General features: G+C 34.4%; 3 protein-coding genes across 4 annotated transcripts; 2 read left to right on the top strand and 1 right to left on the bottom strand.

The window, feature by feature from the left end:
* Positions 1–8,053: 8,053 nt before the first annotated feature.
* On the top strand, positions 8,054–9,978 carry LOC111496280 (probable WRKY transcription factor 40). Its single transcript, XM_023146673.1, has 4 exons — positions 8,054–8,230; positions 8,306–8,629; positions 8,899–9,015; positions 9,380–9,978. The coding sequence occupies exons 1-4, from the start codon at positions 8,120–8,122 to the stop codon at positions 9,758–9,760; spliced, it is 933 nt and encodes a 310-aa protein (XP_023002441.1). The 5' UTR covers positions 8,054–8,119; the 3' UTR covers positions 9,761–9,978.
* Positions 9,979–11,737: 1,759 nt separating this feature from the next.
* Positions 11,738–17,386, bottom strand: LOC111496167 (BTB/POZ domain-containing protein NPY1). Of its 2 annotated transcripts, none has more exons than XM_023146509.1 (5): positions 17,038–17,386; positions 16,305–16,635; positions 14,727–14,796; positions 13,282–14,460; positions 11,738–12,442 (listed from the first exon to the last, which is right to left on the bottom strand). In XM_023146509.1, the coding sequence occupies exons 2-5, from the start codon at positions 16,364–16,366 to the stop codon at positions 11,909–11,911; spliced, it is 1,845 nt and encodes a 614-aa protein (XP_023002277.1). In that variant the 5' UTR covers positions 16,367–16,635; positions 17,038–17,386; the 3' UTR covers positions 11,738–11,908. The 2 variants fall into 2 exon arrangements, with proteins under 2 accessions (XP_023002277.1, XP_023002276.1); XM_023146508.1 differs by having other exon boundaries at positions 16,987–17,386.
* Positions 17,387–21,790: 4,404 nt separating this feature from the next.
* Positions 21,791–23,037, top strand: LOC111496336 (early nodulin-like protein 3). The gene is made up of 2 exons (XM_023146751.1): positions 21,791–22,041; positions 22,580–23,037. The coding sequence occupies exons 1-2, from the start codon at positions 21,867–21,869 to the stop codon at positions 22,933–22,935; spliced, it is 531 nt and encodes a 176-aa protein (XP_023002519.1). The 5' UTR covers positions 21,791–21,866; the 3' UTR covers positions 22,936–23,037.
* The last annotated feature ends 201 nt before the right edge of the window (positions 23,038–23,238 follow it).

The raw sequence follows: 23,238 nt of genomic DNA on the forward strand, positions 1-23,238 counted from the left end.
ACCTTCCCATAAAATCTCCTCTTTTTTCCCATAAATCCTATTTTATTATATTATTTTTTTTAAATTTCTTGGTATGGATGTATACTCGATCGTGTTCGGACCGGAAAAAATTATACACGAACACAAAATCAACTTGTTCAAACTGGGTTGGGTTCAATTGCTATTATTATATGCAGAACTTGGAACGAGCATGAAGAAATTAACGATACTTCTCTATCTTTAGTATTTATCCAAATCCGATGAAAAAAAATGGATAACTTCTCATGAACTCGTTGAAAATGATTCTGATATAGTTCATGAAAGTAGAAGGCCCTTTATTGGAATTGGAATCCTCCCAGACAAAAAAAGATCATAAATATCAAATATTTTTAATTTTTAAAATAATTTAAAAACTATACGACAGAGTAAGGTTTTATTGTAATCCTAGGTTTGGATTAGCGGGTTGAAACCAATTCGGTAGCCCGAATAATATATATTTTAAAAAAATAAACTTAATTTTAAAAAAAAAATAATAATAAATAAAATAAAAGTCCCTTTCAGCTAAACAAGAGGCTTTAAACATAGGGGGTGCATAGGAGGGGTTTTGGTGCAGTGGTCACCAAATATGTCAATGTAACAGTTATTATAAAGTTTGGCGCACATTAAAATAGCATTAAAAACTTTATTGTATTTCCCATAATTAGTGAAATAGCAATAATATATTTTATTAAAAAGTGGTCCCAGGTGTTCATGCTGTAAAGTTGACCCATTTATCATCCATTTTAATATTAATATCCACATACCATACCATACGTATACATACATACATACATCATGCATCACATAATCATATAATTACCGTAATAATAATTTTTTTTATAAATAATAAAAAATAAATATATTTTAGAGTTTATTTAATTATTGGAAAATTTGAAATTTAATAGATATGAGAGATTAAATAAATACAAATTATATTTAGAGAGTTAAAATGGTAATTTTACCGACTCAAATTATGCCCGTTCTGGTGGTCCCACCCTCGTGCTAATGATCCTACGGTGGGAATTTACCCTCACTAAAAATGTACGGTCAGGATTTATTACGAGGCGCAGTCCTCCATACTCCTCCTACACGTACCCTTGATAAATGATCTCCACGCAATCATCACCTGACACGTACGCAAAACACCGTCATAGTATTACACAGTTTCAGTGTGAGCAAAGTACACGATTCCTCCTTTTTTTTTTCCTTTTTTTTTTTTAATATTCTATGTATATATATATATATATTTTTTTTTTTTTTTTGTGTTGCGTACTGAAAGATATCGATCCTTCGTGTCTTTCTTCCGCAATAAAGAAAACCCGCGAGTGGAGATCGTGTGGATCAGATCGGATTGGATCGATCAATTTTTTTTTTTCTTTGTTCTTCTGTTTGCTATTGTTTCTTTTTGTTCGTCTGTTCGTATCGATCTTCGTCCTTCTTGTGGATTATTTACTTTGTGGAGCGTTGCGACGGTCACCGTCGTCACGGCACTGTTTGATTTGTCTTTCAGAAGCTTTTGATTACGTGTTGTCGGCACTGTAACCGACGTCCTGCATGGAGGAGAGAGAATCGAGTTTTGTTTTTTTGTTTCTTTTAACCGCTTATTTATTTCCTACACAATCCAAAAACCCTAAATAATTTTCAGTACCTTCAGAAAATGTCTGTTCCTCCATGAAATGGTGTGTTGTTGATTTGAATTTTGAGCTGCTTTGTTGTGTTTGATACTCTGGATCTGGCTCGCCTTCGTCTTCTTCGTGCTGTTGGATCTCTATCTCGTCTCTCTATGCGGTTTCTATGTGTTTTTTTTTTTTGTCTTCGTTACACATGTGAAAGATTCTTCACTGAAAATTATTTGTTTATCGTTCTTGATAGTGTTTTTATCTTCGATTCATCGTGGCTTGGTCTTGGAATTTGACAGAAGAGAGTGAGCACCCAGAGGCACTTGGTATAAAGTGTATGCTAAGGCTTTTGCGTGCTCACTACTCTCTCTGTCAGATTCGAACGATGGATCGCAATTCTTCATATTCTGTAGCGTAATGTTATACGACTCAGAATTATATGTTCCTTTCATCCGATGAATCGGATTTGCAGTTCTCTAGAGCGTGGCTTTTTCATGGTGCTAACTAACTGGAATCGTTGGCACAGTCGTGAAAATACCGTACAACGGGACCTCTCTCAAGCTAGATAGGCTGGTCTTCTTCCTATCGGTATCTCCTTCTCTTTCTTCTTTTCTCTCTCGCGCAATTAGTTTTTGTTTATCCTCTTAGTTTTTGACATGTGTTCATTGCCTTTGTCATTTGATGCACTAATTTATTTTTGTGCGCATGCTTTGAATGGAATTCTTGACTACGGAGTCGGTTTTCTTTTCCTGAATTTTTCTCTGAGTTCGATTGGTGGGAGGGTCATATCAAATAGTTTCTTGAGGTTGTTTGACAGGCCCTATGTTACCTAGCAATAGAATGTCGTTGTTAGTAGTGTACAAATGGAGGGTTCAGAAGCGTTAAAGAGAATTCCTAACGTAATTTCCGCTTGTGTCTTCTTCAAATCCGATTCTTGGTTATTTTTTCTGTCATGATTATTTATATGCATTAATTAATTGGAGAACTTGATAATCTTGTAATATCATGCTTTGTAAATATAGCAAGCCTATTGATTTTAATGTCTTGTTCATATTATATTTGTAGAAAATCCTATTCGTTTCAACTTTGTTGGTGTAGAATACTAGTTCTCCGTTGAATTTTAGACCTCTGCAGGCCTCACTAAAGTAGATTGGTTTAATGCAATTAATTGCCGCAACACAATAGTTTGTGCCTAACGTTTTAATTTACTAGCTCAAATTTCTGAATTCATTGTGGGGTAATCATTCCCCCATTTCATGGCTTAGCAATTGCTGAAATTTACTTGCTAAATCACTTCTGTTACAATTTGGTTGCAGGTTATCTTACTTACATTTATAGGGTTAAAATTTTAAAAATTGAGAAGCAAATTGGTCTAAATATTGTTCTTGTTATCTTTTTTCTAATAGTATCTTACTAAATACGGTGAGGTTAGTGAGGTTAATGAAAATACGAATGTGTTTAACTGAGTAAGATGTTTGTGTGACAGGCTTCGTACAATTTTAACCTTCAAGCTCAAGAATTTTCATTATTTTCCGAAGTTTGCTGTGCATAGATGATGGTGACGTTTTTGTGCTATGATTTCAATTTTCTCATTTGAGTAATAATTGTTGGTAGGACATTGGGGATAAATTTTACAGAATTGAATTTTTAAATTAAATGAGATCTTTTAAAATCTATGATTTTTATAATTAGGATATTGAATAAAGGTAATTTAGTACATACTTCCATATGAGAATTCAAATCCTATTGTGCTTTTTAGACCTTTTCTAGCCAGATCTTATTAATAATTTTGCCGAACCCTACAAAGTTTAAATTTCATGTGGAAGAGAGAAATATTGATTTTGAACTTTTAAGAAGTGTCGGGATTAATGCAGCTAGTGATAATCCAAGCTTTTTACTTGCTAGTTAGTTGAGAGCAAAAAAATTGTGTGCTTTTTGTTTAATTCTTTTATGTTTTTGTTGGTTCCTTTCGTTGTGGGATGGATGCTTGAATGTCTTCGTTATTATTTAGTGTGATTTGATTTGTTTCTTACAGAAATAATGGCAATATGTGTGTTAGTCGATTCTATAGTTTAGATCTTGACTTTTATTTTTGGCATTGCCATTAGAAAGTAGATGATCGTAATCCGGTTGGGTGATGTAGATGTGTTTTGTTTGAAGATTGTGCGGTAGAAGGTAACAAATAATTTGCATCGTGCATACAAGGATATGATATTATCTTTCTAAATTGCTTGCTTCACTTGAAACTTTACAAAGGAGAAAAAATCCTCCCTTGTGTTCATGGTTCCATTCTTGTTATTCTTGAAAAACTTGGATATTTTTAAATTCATGACGAGTTCAGCAGTTTTTAAGAATCTTTCTTCCTTTTTGCATATTCTGAGGTTGAATATACCACTAGTCTAGCGCTGCATGATGACACTTATATCACACTACCCTCTTGATTACTTTTAAGGCCCTTCCAATTCCTCCAATCTTCCCTAAATAATTGAATGATTGAATAACTATATATAATAGCAGCAGGTTCTTTTCCCCTTTCATTTCAGCCAAAAGTCTCCTCTTTCTGAGGCCTAATGCTCATCTAATTTACCATTTAGTCGACTTTTGTATGGAACCTTTCACCTTGGAAATGTCGAGGCGAGTTAAAGGCAATTCGGAATGGAAGTGAGTGTGGACGGAGACTTGATATATTTTTGAACTTGAGTTAAAGATATTTTCTTTTTGAACTTTTCTTTTTAAAACACTCTTACAAATTTGAGGTTTCTAGTAATGTTTCGTTCCTCTCCAACTATTAAGGGATCTCACAGTTAATATTGAGTATTCCAATTCTTCTCGAAGACTTCTATTTATTCCTCTCAGGTACCAAAGAGGAGCGTGAGCCCATATGCTTTCCAGGCTCCAGAATGTCTTGTGGCTGTAAGTAGTTTGATTGTTAGTGTGTGTAATTTTGTACTTAGTACTCTTTTTTTAGTAAATTTGTATGGGCTCAAAATTACATAATTGAATTTTCCTTTTTTAGTAAATTTGTATGAGCCTCAGGAGTGATATTCCTAGAATTCTGTTTGACAGATTTGTATCTTTTTACCATTCCTATGTACCTTGAAGAAAATTTCTTTAAGTAGAGCATTTAACTTAAAGAGTTTCTACTTAAAAAGTAGAGCACGTTTTAACTTAGAGTTCCTACTTGAGCCGTCGAAAAGGTTGGTACAGGTAGCTCCAACCTTTTTTTAGTTTTCGTATTTTTAGGATTGTGCTCATTTGATTATTCGATTATTCGATTATGGTCTTAGTAAATATATGTACCCTTAAGGTTTCACACGCCACCAACTACCACATTTTAGTGTAGAAAAAGATTTCTAAAAATAAGAGTAAAGAATAGAAATAGGAGTATTTTTTCTGGGTTGTGAGAGAATAAATTTAGTCGGAAACTTGGAAACATGTTCAGAAAATGGTGGAGGAATTATTTTATTGCATTGTTGTTAACTTCACTAACATTTCTTCCTAATTGACTAACTAAAATATGATAATGCAAATTTCGCATTATATTCCTACTGCTACAATAATGTTTATCCATCGCATTTTATTTTTAATTTTAGTTTTTGAAAGCTTTAAAATAATTTTTTATTATGGTCTTCCTTAAAGCTTTATTATTAAGTCTATATGTTTCCATATTTCCACATGATAAACATATAAATTTGCATGTCCCATCCTATTCTATCCTATCCTATCCTATCCACAAAATTTAATTAGGAATTGCAACCGACACTTTTAGTTTATGTTATATTATAAATTTAGTTAACAATTTTTTAAACGTTCAACTTAATCTTCTTCTACCCAATCCAAACCTTCCTGGGTTAGGTTGGGTTAATTAAAATTTTCAATCTTTGGAACTAACTATACCTCTCTTGATTGATAGAAAGATGATTGGGAAAATTTTCGTTTTTACGGTAGGTGAAGGTAAAGCAGGTGCTGCATATGTCCACCACGGTGATTAAGGTAGAGCAACTCCTTTAAAAGAGGTTGATTTTATTGATATTTTTTTGATATTTTTAGACTTGTTGTTGTTAAAGAAGAAATAGGCTCTTTGGTTTGACCGATTTCGATTTGTATGGTAATACTGGCTCGGATTTCGCTTTTCATATTGCTGCTGCTATGAGCTGTTTAGATATTTTGCTAAACGAGAGGAAGAAACATAAAAAAAAACCCAAGTTCATATTGTAAGAAAAGAGGAGTTGGGGAGTAGTTTTATTTGAGGACATTTAATTTCTTGGTCTTTGTTTTAGGTTTGTCCCTAAAGACGAGGAATAATTAGATGGTGATGTCAGACTACTTCATTTGCTGATATCACGCTTTTTCGGTCTTTTCCTTTTCTTTTTCTTAGTCTTTTTTTTTTTTTTTTAATTATTCATTGTTCTTTTTTGTTACACAATTGGAATATTTGACTTGATGTAAGTTGTAAAAGGGTCTAGCGGTGTTGAATTGGATTGGGTTGCAAGCTCTATTCGGATTGCTTAAATTCCCAATTGAGTGTTGGAGGCAACACTACAACATCTTATGCTCAACGAGGATCATACCAACTGTCGAAGACATTCGACCCCATCTCACGTTGCATGTTTGGATGTTCTCTCATGGTCTACAAGGTTCACGTTGCACACAAAAGACACTTGACCTGGTTGCATTGTGCATGATCTACTACCTCACCACTCACTATCCATGGATAGTAAGCCCATGGATAAGAGGCAGCACCGCTATATCCCTTGCTCAATAAGGTCATGGCGCAGACCCAACGCACTCAACATCCTCTGCCCATAAATAGCATAATATGGTATGCATTTTTAAACAATAGAACGAAAGCTGGGAGAATTATCTGGTTGGGTGAAATTGAATGAAAATTGCTCGAATCCTCGTGACCAAACCCTAACTATGATAAGAAAATGCTGTTGGTTAACTAAGTTTCCTTAATTATCCCGCACTTGAAAACAACTCTACCAATCTGTCCTCAAAAGTTATTTTCGATCATATTTGTAATATAATTTTATAAAACATAATATTTTGTCATTTCTCTCTTGATTTTTTTTCATAATTTTTTTAAATATTGAATTTTCCTTTTAATCCATTTGGAACCTTCTTTTAGAAGCAATAAAATTATTTAAAAAAAAAAAAGCTTTTTTTTTCAAGACGGGTCAGTAAGACTTAGACTTTTAGTCAAGTCGATTAAATCAACGCGTTTTTATGAAAATTGCTGAGAAATTCAAGCCCAATCTCTTCGCATCACCCAATAGCATTTATACAAGTGGATAATAACATAAATTAAAATTTAAATAAATCTATTTCATGGAAATTTCTTTCAAGACTTAAAATTTATATATTCTAAAAAAACAACGTTTAATTACCGGTTTACCCCTTATAATTTTTGAACGAATAAGTTTAATTTTATTCTCAATCTCTTAAAAAAATGAAAGGTTACTATAGGAATTAATTTTATCCAAATATCTAAACATAATTATCACACATACAACAATTTAAATTTACACCATATAATTCAAAATAATAATAATAAATTAATTTTAAAATAATATTCTTTTTTAGTATGTTAATATTTTTTTGACTAGTCACGTAATTTTGAATTAAATAAGTTTATTCGAATTACTTTATTATAATATTTAATGATAGACTTATGGACTAAGTCGGGATGCCTCGTTGTCGCTGCCACTCACCTCCATCGCAAGTTTCCGTGCGGCCTCACAAACAGACTTATTTTTAGTATAATTATTGGCTCCCCTTTATCTGACGGCACAATATATATCCTTTTTTTTTTTTTTAATTTAAGAATTGTGAAATTACAGTTTTGTCCCTCTTACAGATTTTGATATTAGTCCAAGAGACACAGTTGTCAACATTCTATTGGCTGTCTAGTTAATTTCACAACGAACTTATCCGACCGTTTGAGCGAAGTCATGGTAATCGCCAAGAACTTCTTGCTCTAATTGATAAATGCCAATACGTCATCGTATTGGCGTCAGCTATTTAGAGAGGTAGAGATTTAACTGCATGAACTTTCACGGCTCTCTGCAATGTTATGATATGAAATGATATTCCTCACTTATAAACTCACAATCTTCCATTAAATTAACTAACGTGGGATTCACTCTCAATAATCTTCGACACAGATAATTTATGACCCGTCCAAATTTTTTTTATAAAGGTATTAATACAAAAAAAGTTTTAAGTATATATATTATTTTATTATTATTATTATTATTTTGAACTAAGAAGTTTGTGACGTATGAATAGATGAGATCATAATTTAAAAAATTTAAATAAAAAGAAAAATTTTGGTTTGTATTTGTAATTCTTTTTCACAGAATTTCCAAAATCTGATTTCCTTATAAATAGCGTTTCGCGGTCTGTTTTCCTTTCAGTTCAAGAAACTTGTTTCCTGGTTTGCCAATTCCTCTACATTTCAAATTATTCCTTCTTCTACAATGGAACCTTCACCAGCCATTAATACTTCTCTCGGCCTCAATTTCAATCCTCCGCCGTACACCGACGACGGATCTCCGGCCAATATCTCAGTTACTCCAACGAAAGAAGAGGTCGGTGTACGATTTAAACCTTAGTTTTACTTTTCCGAGTTCTACAAACTTAATTTTCAGTTCTTCATCTTGCAGGCTCCGGCAGTTCTTGCTGAAAAATTAAACCGGATTAGTTCGGAGAATCAGAAGTTGAATCAGATGCTAGGCGTCGTCGTTGAGAACTACAGTGTTCTGCGAAATCAGATGGTCGATTTGATGATCAAATCGAGGAAGCGAAAGGCAGGGTGCGATAATTGCAATTTCTTCAATCGAAGCGGTTCTTCTGGCGCTGATGCTCTTACCGATCAGTATTGCTGCTGCGGTAGCGACGATGATTCGTGTCATAAAAGACCTAGAGAAAGCAGTAGGCCGAAGATTAAGAGAGTTTTGGTTCAGACGCCGATATCTGATTCGAGCCTGGTACGTGAAGATATTTCGTTTTGCGAGTCGAGTAATTTCCGCGTTCGTGCTTTCTGTTACGATTCTTTTAGATTTGTTGCGGAACTGAAATCGGAATCAGTAGTTCGTTTCTTGATTTTGTCAGAAGATTTGGAATCAAAATCTCGTGATTATAGTTGTAGTGTCCAGTAAAAGTTCTCAATTGATTCGTAAGAAATTGACGCCACAATTCATGCCTGATTTTAGCTTCGAGAAAAAGAGTATTCCTAAATTGTTTACAATAATTGTAGGCTGTGAAGGATGGATATCAATGGAGGAAATACGGTCAAAAGGTCACTAAAGACAATCCGTCCCCTAGAGCTTACTATAAATGCTCCTTTGCCCCAAGCTGTCCGGTGAAAAAGAAGGTAATTTCCTCGAAGTTTCTTCTGTCTATTTCTAGCTTTCAATCTTTCTTCTCTGTTTAATTTCAATCCTACTTGTTCTATGTCATATCCAATACAATCTTAGACATTCTTTTTGCATAAGAAAAATAGTTATCTATTGTATGACTTAATCAACATATTAAAATTATCAACCTATACATAATTCATTACTTTCGAAATTATATATTCATAATTTCCAGCTCCTATAGAAGGAAAGATTGAACCATCGACCTCTAAAATGAAAATTAGTGTTGTATCCACAAAGCTGTGCTAGGATAAGTCTCATCATCTTTATGTTATAGAACCCTATAAAAATCAAATCGTTTTATAATGATGATTATTATAGGTGCAAAGAAGTGTTCAAGACTCATCCTATTTAGTGGCTACGTACGAAGGAGAACACAATCACAAGAAACCAAATTCGGGAATTGAGTATCAATTGGTTGGACCAATTCACTTGGGTTCAAAGCTAGATTCCTCTGTTTCATCACCTTCATCGTTGCTCATGTCTCCATCACTACCATCTGTTACAACCTTCGATTTAACCAAATCTCAATCAATCGACACTCTGAAATCTTTAGTTCCAGAACTTGAAAGACCCTCAACTTCAACTCAACAAATGGTATTTCAACAAATGGCTTCCCTATTAACTAGAGACCCCAATTTTACTAAAGCCCTCGTCACCGCCATCACTGGAAACATGGTCGAGAAAGAAGTTTGGCGATGATTGATCTAGCTTTTCTCTTGGAGTATATATTTTGTTTCAATAAGAATAGGTTTATTAATTCTCCCCTCTTGAACAGGAACTTGAATTCTGAGAGTGCAATAACTTCCGATCATCTATGAGCGAAATCAATCCCCTTTGCACTCTCATCGACTTATTTTAGGTGGAATTCGATTATTAGATTTGTAGTTTTAATTTTTTTTTTTTTTTTTGGTTTATATTCCATTTTGTATTTCATTTTCTATTATATTGGGTTTGAATTTATTGGATGAAATTCATTTCTAACCTCTAACTTTCTAATCAAAAGTAAACAACCTAATTAATTGTTTGAAAGATATACACGGAAATGGTTTTAGGGTTTATTAAAATATCTAATTTTTCTAGAACACAAATCTTTTTCTTAGGTTTGATTACTCGAACAAGTTCGTTTACAAAGTCGCAACAATTCTTCTATAAAGTTGTTGATAATTCAAACAATTTAATGTCAAGTTTAGAAAACAAAAGAAACAAGTACGAATGAAACTTCAAACAAGTTGTATATTGAATCTTCGTACTTTTACATTTATATAGTGTGAGTTTGTGTCACGCGTAGTCGGAACACAAACATGAACACAACTAAAAGTTTAGATTCCTAATTTGAAATTAGATATATCCAAAATTTATTCGACCAATATATGTGAACGGAATCTTATTAGAATATGGGTGGCCGTCTAAGTCAATGCAAGCTCCAACTAAAATGGAGCTTTAAGAAAAGTTTGTATCTTTTTCAAGAATCCACTTTCTAGTTGGAAAATAACCCTATCCAACTAGATGCCACGTGGCAAAGATTAAAAAAAGAGAAAATTATCGTTAATTATTTAATTGGTTAAATTATAAATTTAGTGTATTGAGAAAAGCTTTATTATTTTTTTTTTAAAAAAAATTAATTGGTTGGAGTTTGGAAATTCAAGAATTTTCTTTTAAATTAGAAAATATATAATTTTTATTTCGAAACCTATCCATAAAGTGGGGATAAGTCGATGTCATATAAACGAATTTTGATTTTATCATTCACTTTCATTTGGAAATGTCAAAATTAGTTTATAATTAAATTTAGGTGACTCTGGTGCTAATGAATTGAATGAATTTCAAATGAATGTGAACGAGTTGGTCCAGAGCTTTCAACATAGAGTGGAGTCTACCACATCGATGTTGAGTCGGGGTATGCGAACCGGCCCTAACCTGCGAAATGGTTAGATTCTATATCTAATATATGAAAGACCAAGCAAAGTCCCAGCGGAATCTTCAATGATGGGAGGCCCGGTTGCTCACCTAACCATGTTAATTTGTAATTTCAGAAAGCTTGTAAAGTAAAAAATAAGAGGTAGAGAGAGAGAATAAAAAGGAACCGATAGCCCCGAATTATGTCGGAAAAGGCAAGAGAAAGAAAAGTCAGGACTCTCTCCACATACCTCTCATGCAGGGTAACTCGCACGTGCGGTTCTTATGGGGGAGAGCTAGTAGGAGCCCTCCTATCCCAATAACGTATATTTGGAGCTCAATATGAAATCCTATTTTCTTGCAAGACCAATTCGGATAAGGGAAAACTCTAAGTGTGAGAAAGTTTTATTATATATCCTCCAAATTTCAGACAATTATTCCACCGAGAGTATCGAAAAGGGAGCAACTAGATATTTCTTCCCGTGGGATAAACAAATATAGGGAGAGTATTATGTTTTCCATCACTATCCATTTGTCCACTGCTATGGTCTTCAGGGGACATTTCTTAATAAAATATCTAGATCTGATTCTAAATACAAATAAACTATTCTTCTTTCTTGCGGTTGGACCAAAATCTTGTTTTCGAGAGTGAGAGATCATATCGGATGAAGAGAGCATCCTTTTGAGGAGCGTCAAAGCCGTCCGCAAAAAACTCTGTTACATTGGTTTCAATTTTGTTATTTCACAATCTTATGTTAGGAATCACGACCTTCTACAATAATATAATAAGTCATTGATGAACATAGATTTTCATATGATGCGCAAGTACAATGTTTAAGGAGTTTTCCATTTTGTTCGAGGAACTAAATTGATTCGAGAATATCATTACAATATAACAACCTACCACTTTCTACATTTTGGCTGCTACAGCTTGTTTATCCATATCATAATCTAAGAGATCGAGTGCCTCCTCTGTCTTGTTGAATATGAACCAGAAGACTTAATCATGTGCCCAGGAACCACTGAAGTTGGGCTCTGAGAGCTCCCCGACGTGTCGGGACTGCGACTTTCACCATGCCCTTTACCTATGATCCATAGCTTATCGAATATTCTTGACCTTGAAGGTAACAGTTGCATACCACTTCTACTGTTCTTGCTGTTCTTCTTAGCTAACTTCTTAGTTTTCTGAATGTCCTCGCTTATCTTCATGTGCCCCATATTGTGTTTTAGGGACTTGAAGCTATCCAGTTCCTTCGGGCATTCTTCGTCTATGCTTGTCATTACACTCGAAGAGTCCCGGGAGTTGTGTTGCGCTTCGACCACAGCTGAGGCTCTAACCTGTTCAAAGAAGAGCACCTGAACTACAACTCTAAGCGGGAGCCGTTCATTCTGCGCCGCATGCATCGATGCCTCTGTTGTAAGTTTCTTCACGTCGATCAGACTACAAATCTTTCTCTTCTCAGCTTTTGTCAAACTTTGGTGTACCTGGAAATAATCAAAGCATGTCGTTACGTTCAAGTATAGTGATTTCTTTTTGTCTACAACTATAACAGTTCAAGCCCACTGCTAACAAATATTGAACTTCTCCTTCTGCTTCTCCTTAAGGTTTTAAAACACATCTACTCGGGAGAGGTTTCCACACACTTATAAGAAATGTTTTGTTCCTCTCTCCAACCAACGTGGGATCTCACAATCCACCCCCTTTAGGGGTCGTGCGTCCTCGCTGGCACACTATCCAGTGTCTGGCTCTGATACCAACTGTAATAGCTCAAGCCCTCTTTTGACTTTTCCTTCTAAGCTTCCCCTCAAGATTTTAAAACGTGTCTACTAAGGAGAGGTTTCTATACTCTTATAAAAAATGTTTCATTCTTCTCTACAACCAATGTGTGATCTCACAACAATAAAGTTCAGTCGCGATAACATTCATTACATGACAGTCAATTCAATATCAAACAACAGTACTTTTTTTTTTTTTTTATGTCCAATTCTTCGTACTAAGCTAAAGCATTCGAGACCAAATATCAACGGTCTCAACTTATATACAGTGGACGACATCCAAACTCATAAGAATCCTAAAGTTAAAAAAGACAAGGTTGTTAACCATCAAAGAAAGTTTAACCAGTGGCCAAACTTTCCAAGCTTACTAAAGAACTTAATCAGATGAGAAACTGCAAGACAGTCAAGGTTGGTAATCATGCTTCAATGAAATCGAAGGTGGTTATTGTATCTTCGTGATTTCGAAGCAAATAGACTTCAAAATGGTGTCATTTAAACTACTTATACAACAAAATAAATGGTCATGAAAACTCTATATTGCGGCGTACCTTAAGATAAATGTCGACCGCTTTATATAACCTATCATGTATTGGCCTTGCAAATTCAGGAATCGACCGTGACAAGTCAATGAAACCAGCGAGCGAGAGATTTGGGTCATCTGCAATTTCAGCAATATACTCATCAATCAATTTAGCAACATTCAATGAGGATCCACGCCCCAGTAAAAGATTTTCAGCCCCTTTCTCGCTCCTCTCGATACCGTCCGCATCTCGGTTGAACTTCTGATGAGCAAAATACTGATTCACAATCCTATGAACCAAATCAACATCATATTTTGTTACTTGAGGAGATTGTGCAAGAATCAATAAATCTTTGACTGAAGCTTCATGCAGCTTCAAGCTAATTCTCTTTACCAAATCCTCTCTCAATGCATCATCGGCTCCAACCAAAATGGCAACTTTCATGAGTTTGAGCAAGAAACTGCAAGAGCAGCCTATGTTTCTGTCGGATGGCAATAAGCAAATGATTGTTTCAATGAGAGATTTGTTCCTCTTAATATGGGCATCAGAGGCCAAGGCATCTACAGTGTCTGGTAACCATCTAACAGCATAAGTTTTCAGTGCCTCCCCAATCACAGAACCATCCATTCTGCCCTTTGATTTCACGGCAATCATAACACGCCTATACAGATCAATCTCTAGCTCACAAACATCTTCAACCCACCAATCGTTCGGTACACAGTTGATTTTCTTTTGGTACTTCATTCCATCTTCTACAATTTTATTGGCCTCTAATAATTTCCTGTTGTATGTGTAAGACCATGTGATATTTGCAGGGTCCACAGAAGTTTTTGAGGCAATAGAGTCGATACATCTCCCTACAATCTTCAGATCTTCAGACCATGGAAGAAGAGAATTGGCTGTTTGGAGCACAATGATGGAGTCCTTCCAACTACGGAAGATGCTAGAGTTTAGGAACACCTCAATCTTGAATATAAGATTTCCTCTTTCGATGTCCTCTGTCATTTCGAGGAATTCAGCCGCACAACGAGCAGCCACTACATTATAGGCATTGAGAGTAACAGTCATTCCATAGCAAAACTTAGCGCAGATTTCAAATGCCTTAGGTCCACCAGGAAAATCAATTAGATGAATTTCTTCTGAATTCTCCTCATTGGCTTTCGCTACTAGTTTCTGCAAGCAATTGCTCTTGGACAACAGAGGAAACTGTACACAAAAGAAACTCAAACTTCTAAGGTAACTTGATTAGGCTATTGAAATGCATTATAAAGAAGTGATAATCTTGCAAAGACTCCTAAAAGTATAACAAGACATCATGAAGCGTTAACTAACTGCAGTTTAGAGTTCATTAGAACCCTACTAAAACGTTCAAACTTCTAGATAAATCAAGAAACTGACTTGTGCGTTCAAGTTACATTGGTCTTGGTATTATCCATTTTAACAAATCCATTGGCATACAAAGAACAACATACCTTATGGACAAGAAACTTTACTTCACCCACAAAAATGGTAGCGTCCGTTGGCAATTCAGATGAAACATACCTAACCAAAGTAAATCATGACACAACAATGAAAACAAATCAGAGACGCAAAATACAATTTTGAATGAATGATGATAACAAAGGGGTTAGCATTAGCTGAAGAAAATTGTTTGAACATGAAGATGATCAAGCAGCAAAACTATGGGTAGCTGCAATACTTGGTCAACACAATCGATGTACAGATAAGAACTTTTCCAAAAACAAATGCACAATTACTCCTATCATATCCCCCAATTACAGAATGGGTACTAAATTAGTCATTCTACAGCGTTCAAGGGACTAATTGCTATTTTTTGCATCGTAAATCGTGATGTAGATCAAAAGAGTCCAAAAAAACAAGAATTTTCTGCACAAGGGAATAGAGTCCATGCATTGGTAAGCCTTTTTCATTGATGCCAAGACAATCGTATGACAAGAAAGTGACATGGGACTGAAAAGAAAATTTGGGTACCTCTGTTTAAACGCTCAAATTATCCAAAATACTAAAAGACGTAACACTGTCAAATTTTTCATAAACTTCTTTCAAACAGTTGAAAAGGAATACACATATCATTGCATACTAACAACAACAAACGGACAAACCATTAGTCTAGCTCCATCTTTGCCTGACCACCTGACAAATAACTGATCAACAAGGCACAGTGCACATGCAGGATGCCGTATGATAAAAGGTACTCTACATGAAATCTAATTAGCCAAGACCATGCCGTAAGAATATATAATAAATTAAGTATGATAGCAAGTTCAATCACTGAATCTCAATTTTATTATGATAAATATTGATAGGTTCAACAGACTGCTAATATTTGAACCCACAACTAAAAAATAAGATGAATAGATCAAAGAAAGAAATCAATGACTGACACAATTGGTCCAGAGGGTCCAAGACGAAAAAGAAAAAGAGGGGCTATGGAGAACCCAAAGAAACTGAAAATGTTATATGGACCACGAACTCAACAAGAAGACGACAACATACGAGTAGACCACCACCTGATGTCGTGAAAAAGAATCATGGTCGCCTCCATGTTCACTCGCAAAACTAAATAATGGCAGCGAATCAATCAAATACAATTTAAACCCCGCAGAGAATTTAATCTTATTGATCTTAAACTATTATCACCGTTATTTCTTTTTCCTCTAAAAGAATATATTAGTTTACCAAGAACTGCATAGCGGGTCTCATCATCTATGGACTGTTTAATGGAGGTCACATAATATTGAAAAACAAGCACACATTACCAGAACTGAGAGGTAAGAAAATACCCATTTAATAAATTAGAAAGACTTGGATTCCGTAGGGGAAAAATCAGAAAGATGGTGAAGTAGAGGAAAGAACAGTAAAGTGGACCGAAATCAAAACAAAAAAAACATTCCAGGCTTTGAGCTTGACATGACGCAATTAAAGAACAAAAGTAAACGGGCAGTCACAATTTGAGATTCACAGTGCAGTGTGAAAATGCTGCTACTAAAGATGCAGTAATGAAACGAAGAATTGAAGTAGGTACTTACAGAGTAGTTTTTCCATCAGCTAGAAAAGCGTCTGGTTTGGATCCCAACTTCATAAACTTCATCTTCAATGGAAGATGATAATAACAGGAAGAAGAAGAAGAAGAAGAAGAAGAAGAAACGCTGCAGAAAAATACAGAAAAACAACTCCTCTGTTTTCCTCTTAACTCCGCTCACGCCATAAACCTTCTCCTTCTTCAACTGCGAGACAAGTTATAGGACTTACCCAGTCCAGCAATGACTGGGCCAAAACAAATTCACTGAAAGAAGGCTCGAGCCTATACTAGAAATGGCGGATTTTCAGAGATTTCCTTCGCCATTAGCACGTTACAACCTGAGAACCATAATAAACATCAGCCCCAGAGGAATGCTCGCTTTAGACAAAGGTCTCGAATATCGTGTCCGTCCATTAACTTCGAGGCATTATGATGACATTGCTGACGCTCGGTAAGAGCAAAACAGAAAGATTATTCACAAAATAAAATCGTGTTTAGGGAAAAGAGGGAAAACAGGTAACTAGAAGAAAGGGAAGTTCCTCTGCTATGAACTTGCACAGAAAAAATGGCGTCAGGAGGAAGGGAATGGGAAAGTCGATAGAATTAAGTCGCTCGTTTCGAAATTGAATCATCTGAAACAAAAACAATTAAAAACATACAAGAAGTAGAAGTAGAAGTAGAAGTAGTACTAAGAGTAGGCGAGTAGCAGCAGCATTGCAGATAAAGAAATAGAAAGAGACCTCTTCTCCTTCTTCTACTTCTTCTTCTTCTTCTTCTCTCTGAAAACTATCATAAATCGCAGCCGCCTTTGCTTTTAATTCATCCTGATCCGCTGAAGATCTTCAAAAATGGCGCAAATCTCAATGACTCTTTAGTATCAAATTATCCGAAATCTCTCCCTCTTCAATTCCCTCCTTCCGCCATCGATTTTCCGAGAAAACAAACAACGATTTCGAATTTGGAATTTGAATAAGGATTCAAAACGAAAATCGAAAATTAAACGAAGATCAGCGAAAATAAATCAATCAAAAATCGTGTTCGTCTTGGAGAGTTCTTCGCGCGTTATCTGTAAATAAGGCACTGTGCTTCAGAGCGTGGCTTGGCTTGGCTTATGACGTTAAAGCACGCCACCGCTACATAGACGATTTTACCCCTATGCATTTTATTTATTCTCCGGTTTACCCTTGTTTGTCGTTCAGTTGGCGTTGTATCATCACGCGCCTCTCGGGATTATTTACCGTCTAACTCTTGACTTTTTTTTTTACTGGACCCCACTTCTTTTGGTAATGTTAAAAGTTTACGTGGCACTGGTACGGCCAGCCAGGGAAATATTACGCTACGAACACCGTGTAGCAGCTTTATTTCTGATGACTCAATTATAGCGTCCCACGTGGCACCCTCTTCCATAGGTCACTGAATTTTGACCTAATTAATTTTCACGTGAAACAATTACATGTTAAATTTATTTATTTTTTAATTAATAATACTTTATAGTAAAATTTGATATAAAGTATAATTTCTTAATTTTACGAATTTTACTTTAAAAAAATCAATTAAATTATAGCTAAAAAAAATGTTTGTATATGAAATTAATTAAACTAACTAATATATATATATTATATATATATAATAAATAACTGCTGACCCTATATTAATTTGAGATCCTATCTAATATTCAAAGCTTGGGTTAATTTGGTACCCTCTCGCGCCCTCTCAAATTATATATATATATATATATATATATATATATATATATATATTTTTTTATTTATTTATTTTTATTTTATTATTTTTTAAAATCTCTTAAATAGTAGACATTTAAAAGCCTAAATCTATTGACCGATATTGTCTTTTTTCCAGCGTCCTCGCTCGCTCTCGTTCCTTTCTCTAATCGATGTAGGACCCACCAAATTCACCTCCATTGGAGGCCAGCGTCTTTACTAGCACACCATCTCATGGCTACTCACTTTGGAGAACATCGAAAAGACTGACATATCGTCCGGTGTTTGGCTTTGATACCATTTGTAACGACTGAGGTCCACCGCGATTAGATATTGTTCTCTTTAGGTTTTTTTTTTCTTTTCCACACCGTGAAATGATTTTTTTTATGTATTAATATTATATTTATATGTTTATAATTAACCAAATAATAATTTAATTAAATTCACTCATTTGCTTTGCCCGTATTCTGTAAAAGGGCTTTACAGCTCTGCCCCATAATTGCTCTCTGCCCCCTCATTTATGTGGATGACCAACTCTATCCTTCTATCTACCTATTATCTATGCATATATTTTTCCTATTTTTCTATCTCAACTTCATCCATCTTTTAACTTTAACGGTCCGGTATCGTAATCTTGACACGCTCATGACATGTCTTAAGGAAAAATTCGAGCCTCGTTTACATTTTTCACCCAACTTGTGCGGAATCCAAACTTGTCTAATCACACATGTCATTCGTGCATGCATGTTCAATCGTGTGCAACACGATGACGTCGCATCTCATTGTTATCTCGATTCCCAACAACACAATCCATGCATCGTGATGTCATCCTATATCTCGAGACACATCGACCATCTTGACTTGGTCGAACACATTCGTTGGTAACTAACTCATGTGTCAATCATCTCATTGGACATTCCGGACATTCATCTATTCAAGTTCACTCGAGAATTTGACTCTCCCTGTCCATGCTAAACTATTTACAACACACATTCTAAATAGTGGGTGCATAATTCAACCTCCAATACATGAGTTGGACCACATTGCCAACATACCCATGTCGTTTAGTACTATCCTTGAAAAACACTTTTCAAAGGAAGATGCTCGAAACGCTCGCCTGCACTGTGACACACGTACATGCCACATGATAGCTCACATAGGCCCTAAGGCCCAGGGGAGGGTTCAATCGACCAATATTTACGAGCAAGAGTACAAATAATTTAATGGTTGATTATTTTGAATGATCTTGATATTAAAAAAATAAAAACAGTAAAAGGTTGGAAGCAAAAAAAGTGGATTTAATAATGCAAAATTATGACCTCTCCACCCGAAACTTTTACTTGATATCTACTTTTATTCCCGCTCATTATTGATCTCGTTTCAATTCAAACTACACCAACATGTAAATATCTGAGGAAAAATCTTCAAAAAAAGGCTGATCATCTTTATGCAACTGTATTTTACCCGTGCGAAAACGTTCTGTATAGAGATGACGGGAAAGAATAACGAAAAATAAATTAGAAATTTATGGGAAAAAGAAGAAAAAAAGAAAAGTGAGGGGCCAAATGTTGTAATTGTGGAGGTGAGAGGGACCATATTGATAATGTTGGGATTAATTTGCTTTTATTTATTTATTTATTATTATTATGTGTCTAAACTAAAAGCAATTTTAATTAATTAATTTATTTTGAATATTCTCTCCTGGCGTTATGCTATTTATAATAAATAAATAAAATGGATGTGATTGCATTAAGAACAATATTTAATTTCTATATTATAAATAAATATTATTTTATGAACATTGTTATTATAATATAAAGTTTTGGATATTATTAAAAAGTGTAACGAATGTAAACATTTTAATGTAATATAATTGGAGGATGAAAAGGTAACCTATTTTGGGTCTAACTTTATATTAAATAGACCAAAAATTAATTTAATTAATGTAGTAATGAACCTACTCTAAAAATAAAAATACTACTAAATTTTATATTTTATTTTTTTAAAATAAAATTTCAAATAACACCTTTAAATTTTAAAAATTAAATAAAATAATATTATAATATTTTATTTAAAGAAATACTCTAATTTTAAAAAATTTAATTCATTCCATCTTTAAAAATATAAATAAAAAATAATATATCGTATTATATTTAAAAAATACCCATCCTAAACCTCTATAAAAAAATAATTTTTATTTACTATTACAGTATAGACAAAAACTGTCGGTAAATTTCTCATATATTATATCTATTTTTAATGTTATTCTCGAAAGTTCTTAGTATTATTTTGAAGTTTACGACAGTAATTTTTTTTTTTTTAATTTAAATATATTTTTTAAACAAAATATTAACTTTAACCTTATTTTTTATATATTTTTTTTAAAGTTTATCAGTATTATTCAAACTTTTTAGAGTTTTAAGAATATTTTTAAGATATAATTCTATATATATATTAAATAAATAAAAATGTCAAATTTTTTCAATCCAAAACTAAAAAAAAAAATCAAAAGTAATATATTTATTTAATGGTTCAAGAAATATAAGATTATTACATAAAAATACGACGTTTTTTTGTGCCTAATAATAATGTGTTAATTTGGTCACCATTGATCGGGGCACGAGTATTTGTAATAATTAATCGCTAGCAAATAATAACAATTTTGAATTGATATTTTTATTATACATATTATTAAAATAATAATAATAATTATTCTTTTTTAGTTCGTTGAAAAAAAAAATGTTATATTAATAAAAATATTCATCCATGGAAAATAGAACCTGGCCCAAAATCTAAAGCTTATGATGGCCCATAAATTGGTGTCCACGATACTTGTAAAGGCTCGTTAAATGCGAAGTCGGATTAAAAGTTTAGGGTTTTATTAATACGAGCTATATATTTGTGACTCGCTTGGATGAAGATTTAAGCTCTTAATCTATTTTATAAGTTTTTGTTCGGTTTGGGTCCATTCGAAGTTTTGTTTCATGAACTTGAAACTGAACCGAATCCTATTTGGGTTCAAAAAAATTAACCAAACCCAACACGAAATGTTAATTCGACTCAACCCCTATAATTTGGGTTGGATTAGTTCATGTTGTCTGGTTGAATGTACACCTCTAGACTTATCGGTCTAATGAAGATTTTTACATGTTACAAAGTATCTGCACGACTTGTCTAATGAAGATTTTAGCTGGTTTTAGAATCAGGTATATGTGTGGCAAAATTTGATGAATTTTCTACAAATAAAGTATGACAAGGGACAAAGGTGAAAAATTCCGAGAGTGAGGATGGAGAGTATAACTCTAACCTTGCTCGGTTTTGTCATCCCGAACATAAAGCCACAAGAAAAAAAACGAGTTGATCATTTCCGTCTTTAATCACGAGACTTAATACTTTAGGAGGGAGCATGAAACACTTTAATTAAAATTACTTTAATAAAAATAAAGTTTATTTCCTAAATAAAAAGTAATTTTTTAAACGGTAAAATTTATAAAATTCGAACGTTAGAATTATAATAAATTAATAATAATTGATATAACTTTTGAAAAGTAAGAAAAAATGATTTTTTTTTTTCGCAAACAAATTATAACCGTTACCGTTTAAATTTCCATCACCATTTTCCAGACATCTCAGCCGTTGAAAAGCAAATAAAAGACAAAAATCCAACATAACTCAGGTGGCCCCACCAAGATCTCCAACGGCTAGTTTTCCTGTTTTCCTCCACTTTCCTCAGCATATAAATTGGAAAGCCCTTCTCCTCCAACTTCACAAACAAATCCAATTCTTTCAATTCAGTTTCCTCTCTCTCTCTCTCTCTCTCTCTCTCCAATTCTCTCTCATCCTCGTCCATGGCGGCTCTTTCGAAAGCTCTGTTTCTTTTCGTCTTCCTCTTCTTTGGCTTGTCGGAAGCCAGAGAGATCTTGGTCGGAGGCAAAACCAACGCCTGGAAAATCCCTTCTTCTCCAGCTGAATCTCTCAATCAATGGGCCGAAAGCTCCCGGTTTCGTGTCGGCGACACTCTCGGTAACATCCCTAAACTTTTATCATCTTTGTTCCATTTTTAGCTTCAATTCGTACTTTCAAAACGTCCATAATCCCACATTGGTTAGGGAGGAGAACCAAACATATTTATAAGGGTGTCATTTTAAATCCTGTAGTGTGTTAGACGAACACGACTCTTCATAATAGTATGAAATTGTCTATTTTGAGCATGAGTTCTCGTTACTTTACTTTGGGTTTCTTTAAAAGGCCTCACACTACCGAGAGTATTTTTTGTTTATAAACTCATGATCATGCTCGAAAGAAGAGGTCTAAATAGAACACTATATGCTATGGTGTTAGGGCCATTACACCAAAATATCTTTATTTCGAGTTCTTAACTAAACATTCACTTTTCTTCCGCTCTTCTTCCATTCTTCTTCTTATCAAGCTCTGATACTATGTTAAGACAACCGATTCCTACCGAACAAATTATAGCCATATATTCTACGACTAACTTTACATCTTAAATCAAATTTAGTAACGGTAGATATTAATTTTTTTTTTTTTTTTGGTATTTTAGTGTGGAATTATGAGGAGGGGAAAGATTCAGTGTTGAAAGTGAGGAAGGAAGATTACGAAGCCTGCAACATTACGAACCCACAAGGGAAACTGGAGGACGGGAACGCCAAGGTGGAGCTTCAGAACCCGGGTCCGATCTATTTCATCAGTGGAGTAAAGGCTCACTGCGAGCAGGGTCTTAAGCTTGTCGTCGTTGTTATGACTCCTCGTCACAGGTTCATTGGCATCTCTCCGGCGCCTTCTCCGGCGGAGATTGAGGCTCCGGCGGTTGCTCCCTCGAGTGGGGCTGCAAGTTTGAAGGTCGGGGTTTTGGCTGTCGTGGTGGGGATTTTGGGAGCTCATATGATTTGGGTTTGATTTGTTTTGGATGTAACTCCACATTCTATTTGTTTTATTATATTCATTTCTTTTTTCAAATTCAAATTCGATTAAATATAAACCAAGTAAAATTCTATTTCCGTCGATTTGTTTATTGGGTCTCGAAAATTTAGAGAGATACACTCTCCTACGATCGGGGTGGGACGGGTAGTTCTAGAGCAGTCTTGCAATTTTGTTCCTTTCAATCTTATCTTGTGGGCAAATAAGACACGTTTTCGTGAGTTATGTGTAGTACACTTTTTAAGAGGGTATAAGCTCAGTACGATTGTGACCCGTGACAAT

The sequence above is a fragment of the Cucurbita maxima genome, unplaced genomic scaffold, assembly GCF_002738345.1.
Source record: "Cucurbita maxima cultivar Rimu unplaced genomic scaffold, Cmax_1.0 Cma_Scf00022, whole genome shotgun sequence".
NCBI lineage: Eukaryota > Viridiplantae > Streptophyta > Magnoliopsida > Cucurbitales > Cucurbitaceae > Cucurbita > Cucurbita maxima.

Bases quoted from the DNA above. Each gene is read 5' to 3' on its own strand.
- LOC111496336 (XM_023146751.1), top strand. From the start codon at position 21,867: ATGGCGGCTCTTTCGAAAGCTCTGTTTCTTTTCGTCTTCCTCTTCTTT. The intron at 22,042-22,579 runs GTAACATCCCTA...TTGGTATTTTAG, and splicing joins TCGTGTCGGCGACACTCTCG to TGTGGAATTATGAGGAGGGG.
- LOC111496280 (XM_023146673.1), top strand. From the start codon at position 8,120: ATGGAACCTTCACCAGCCATTAATACTTCTCTCGGCCTCAATTTCAAT. The intron at 8,231-8,305 runs GTCGGTGTACGA...TTCATCTTGCAG, and splicing joins TTACTCCAACGAAAGAAGAG to GCTCCGGCAGTTCTTGCTGA. The intron at 8,630-8,898 runs GTACGTGAAGAT...CAATAATTGTAG, and splicing joins CGATATCTGATTCGAGCCTG to GCTGTGAAGGATGGATATCA.
- LOC111496167 (XM_023146509.1), bottom strand. From the start codon at position 16,366: ATGAAGTTTATGAAGTTGGGATCCAAACCAGACGCTTTTCTAGCTGAT. The intron at 14,797-16,304 runs GTAAGTACCTAC...TACTTTGGTTAG, and splicing joins GCTGATGGAAAAACTACTCT to GTATGTTTCATCTGAATTGC. The intron at 14,461-14,726 runs GTATGTTGTTCT...TTTTGTGTACAG, and splicing joins TAAAGTTTCTTGTCCATAAG to TTTCCTCTGTTGTCCAAGAG.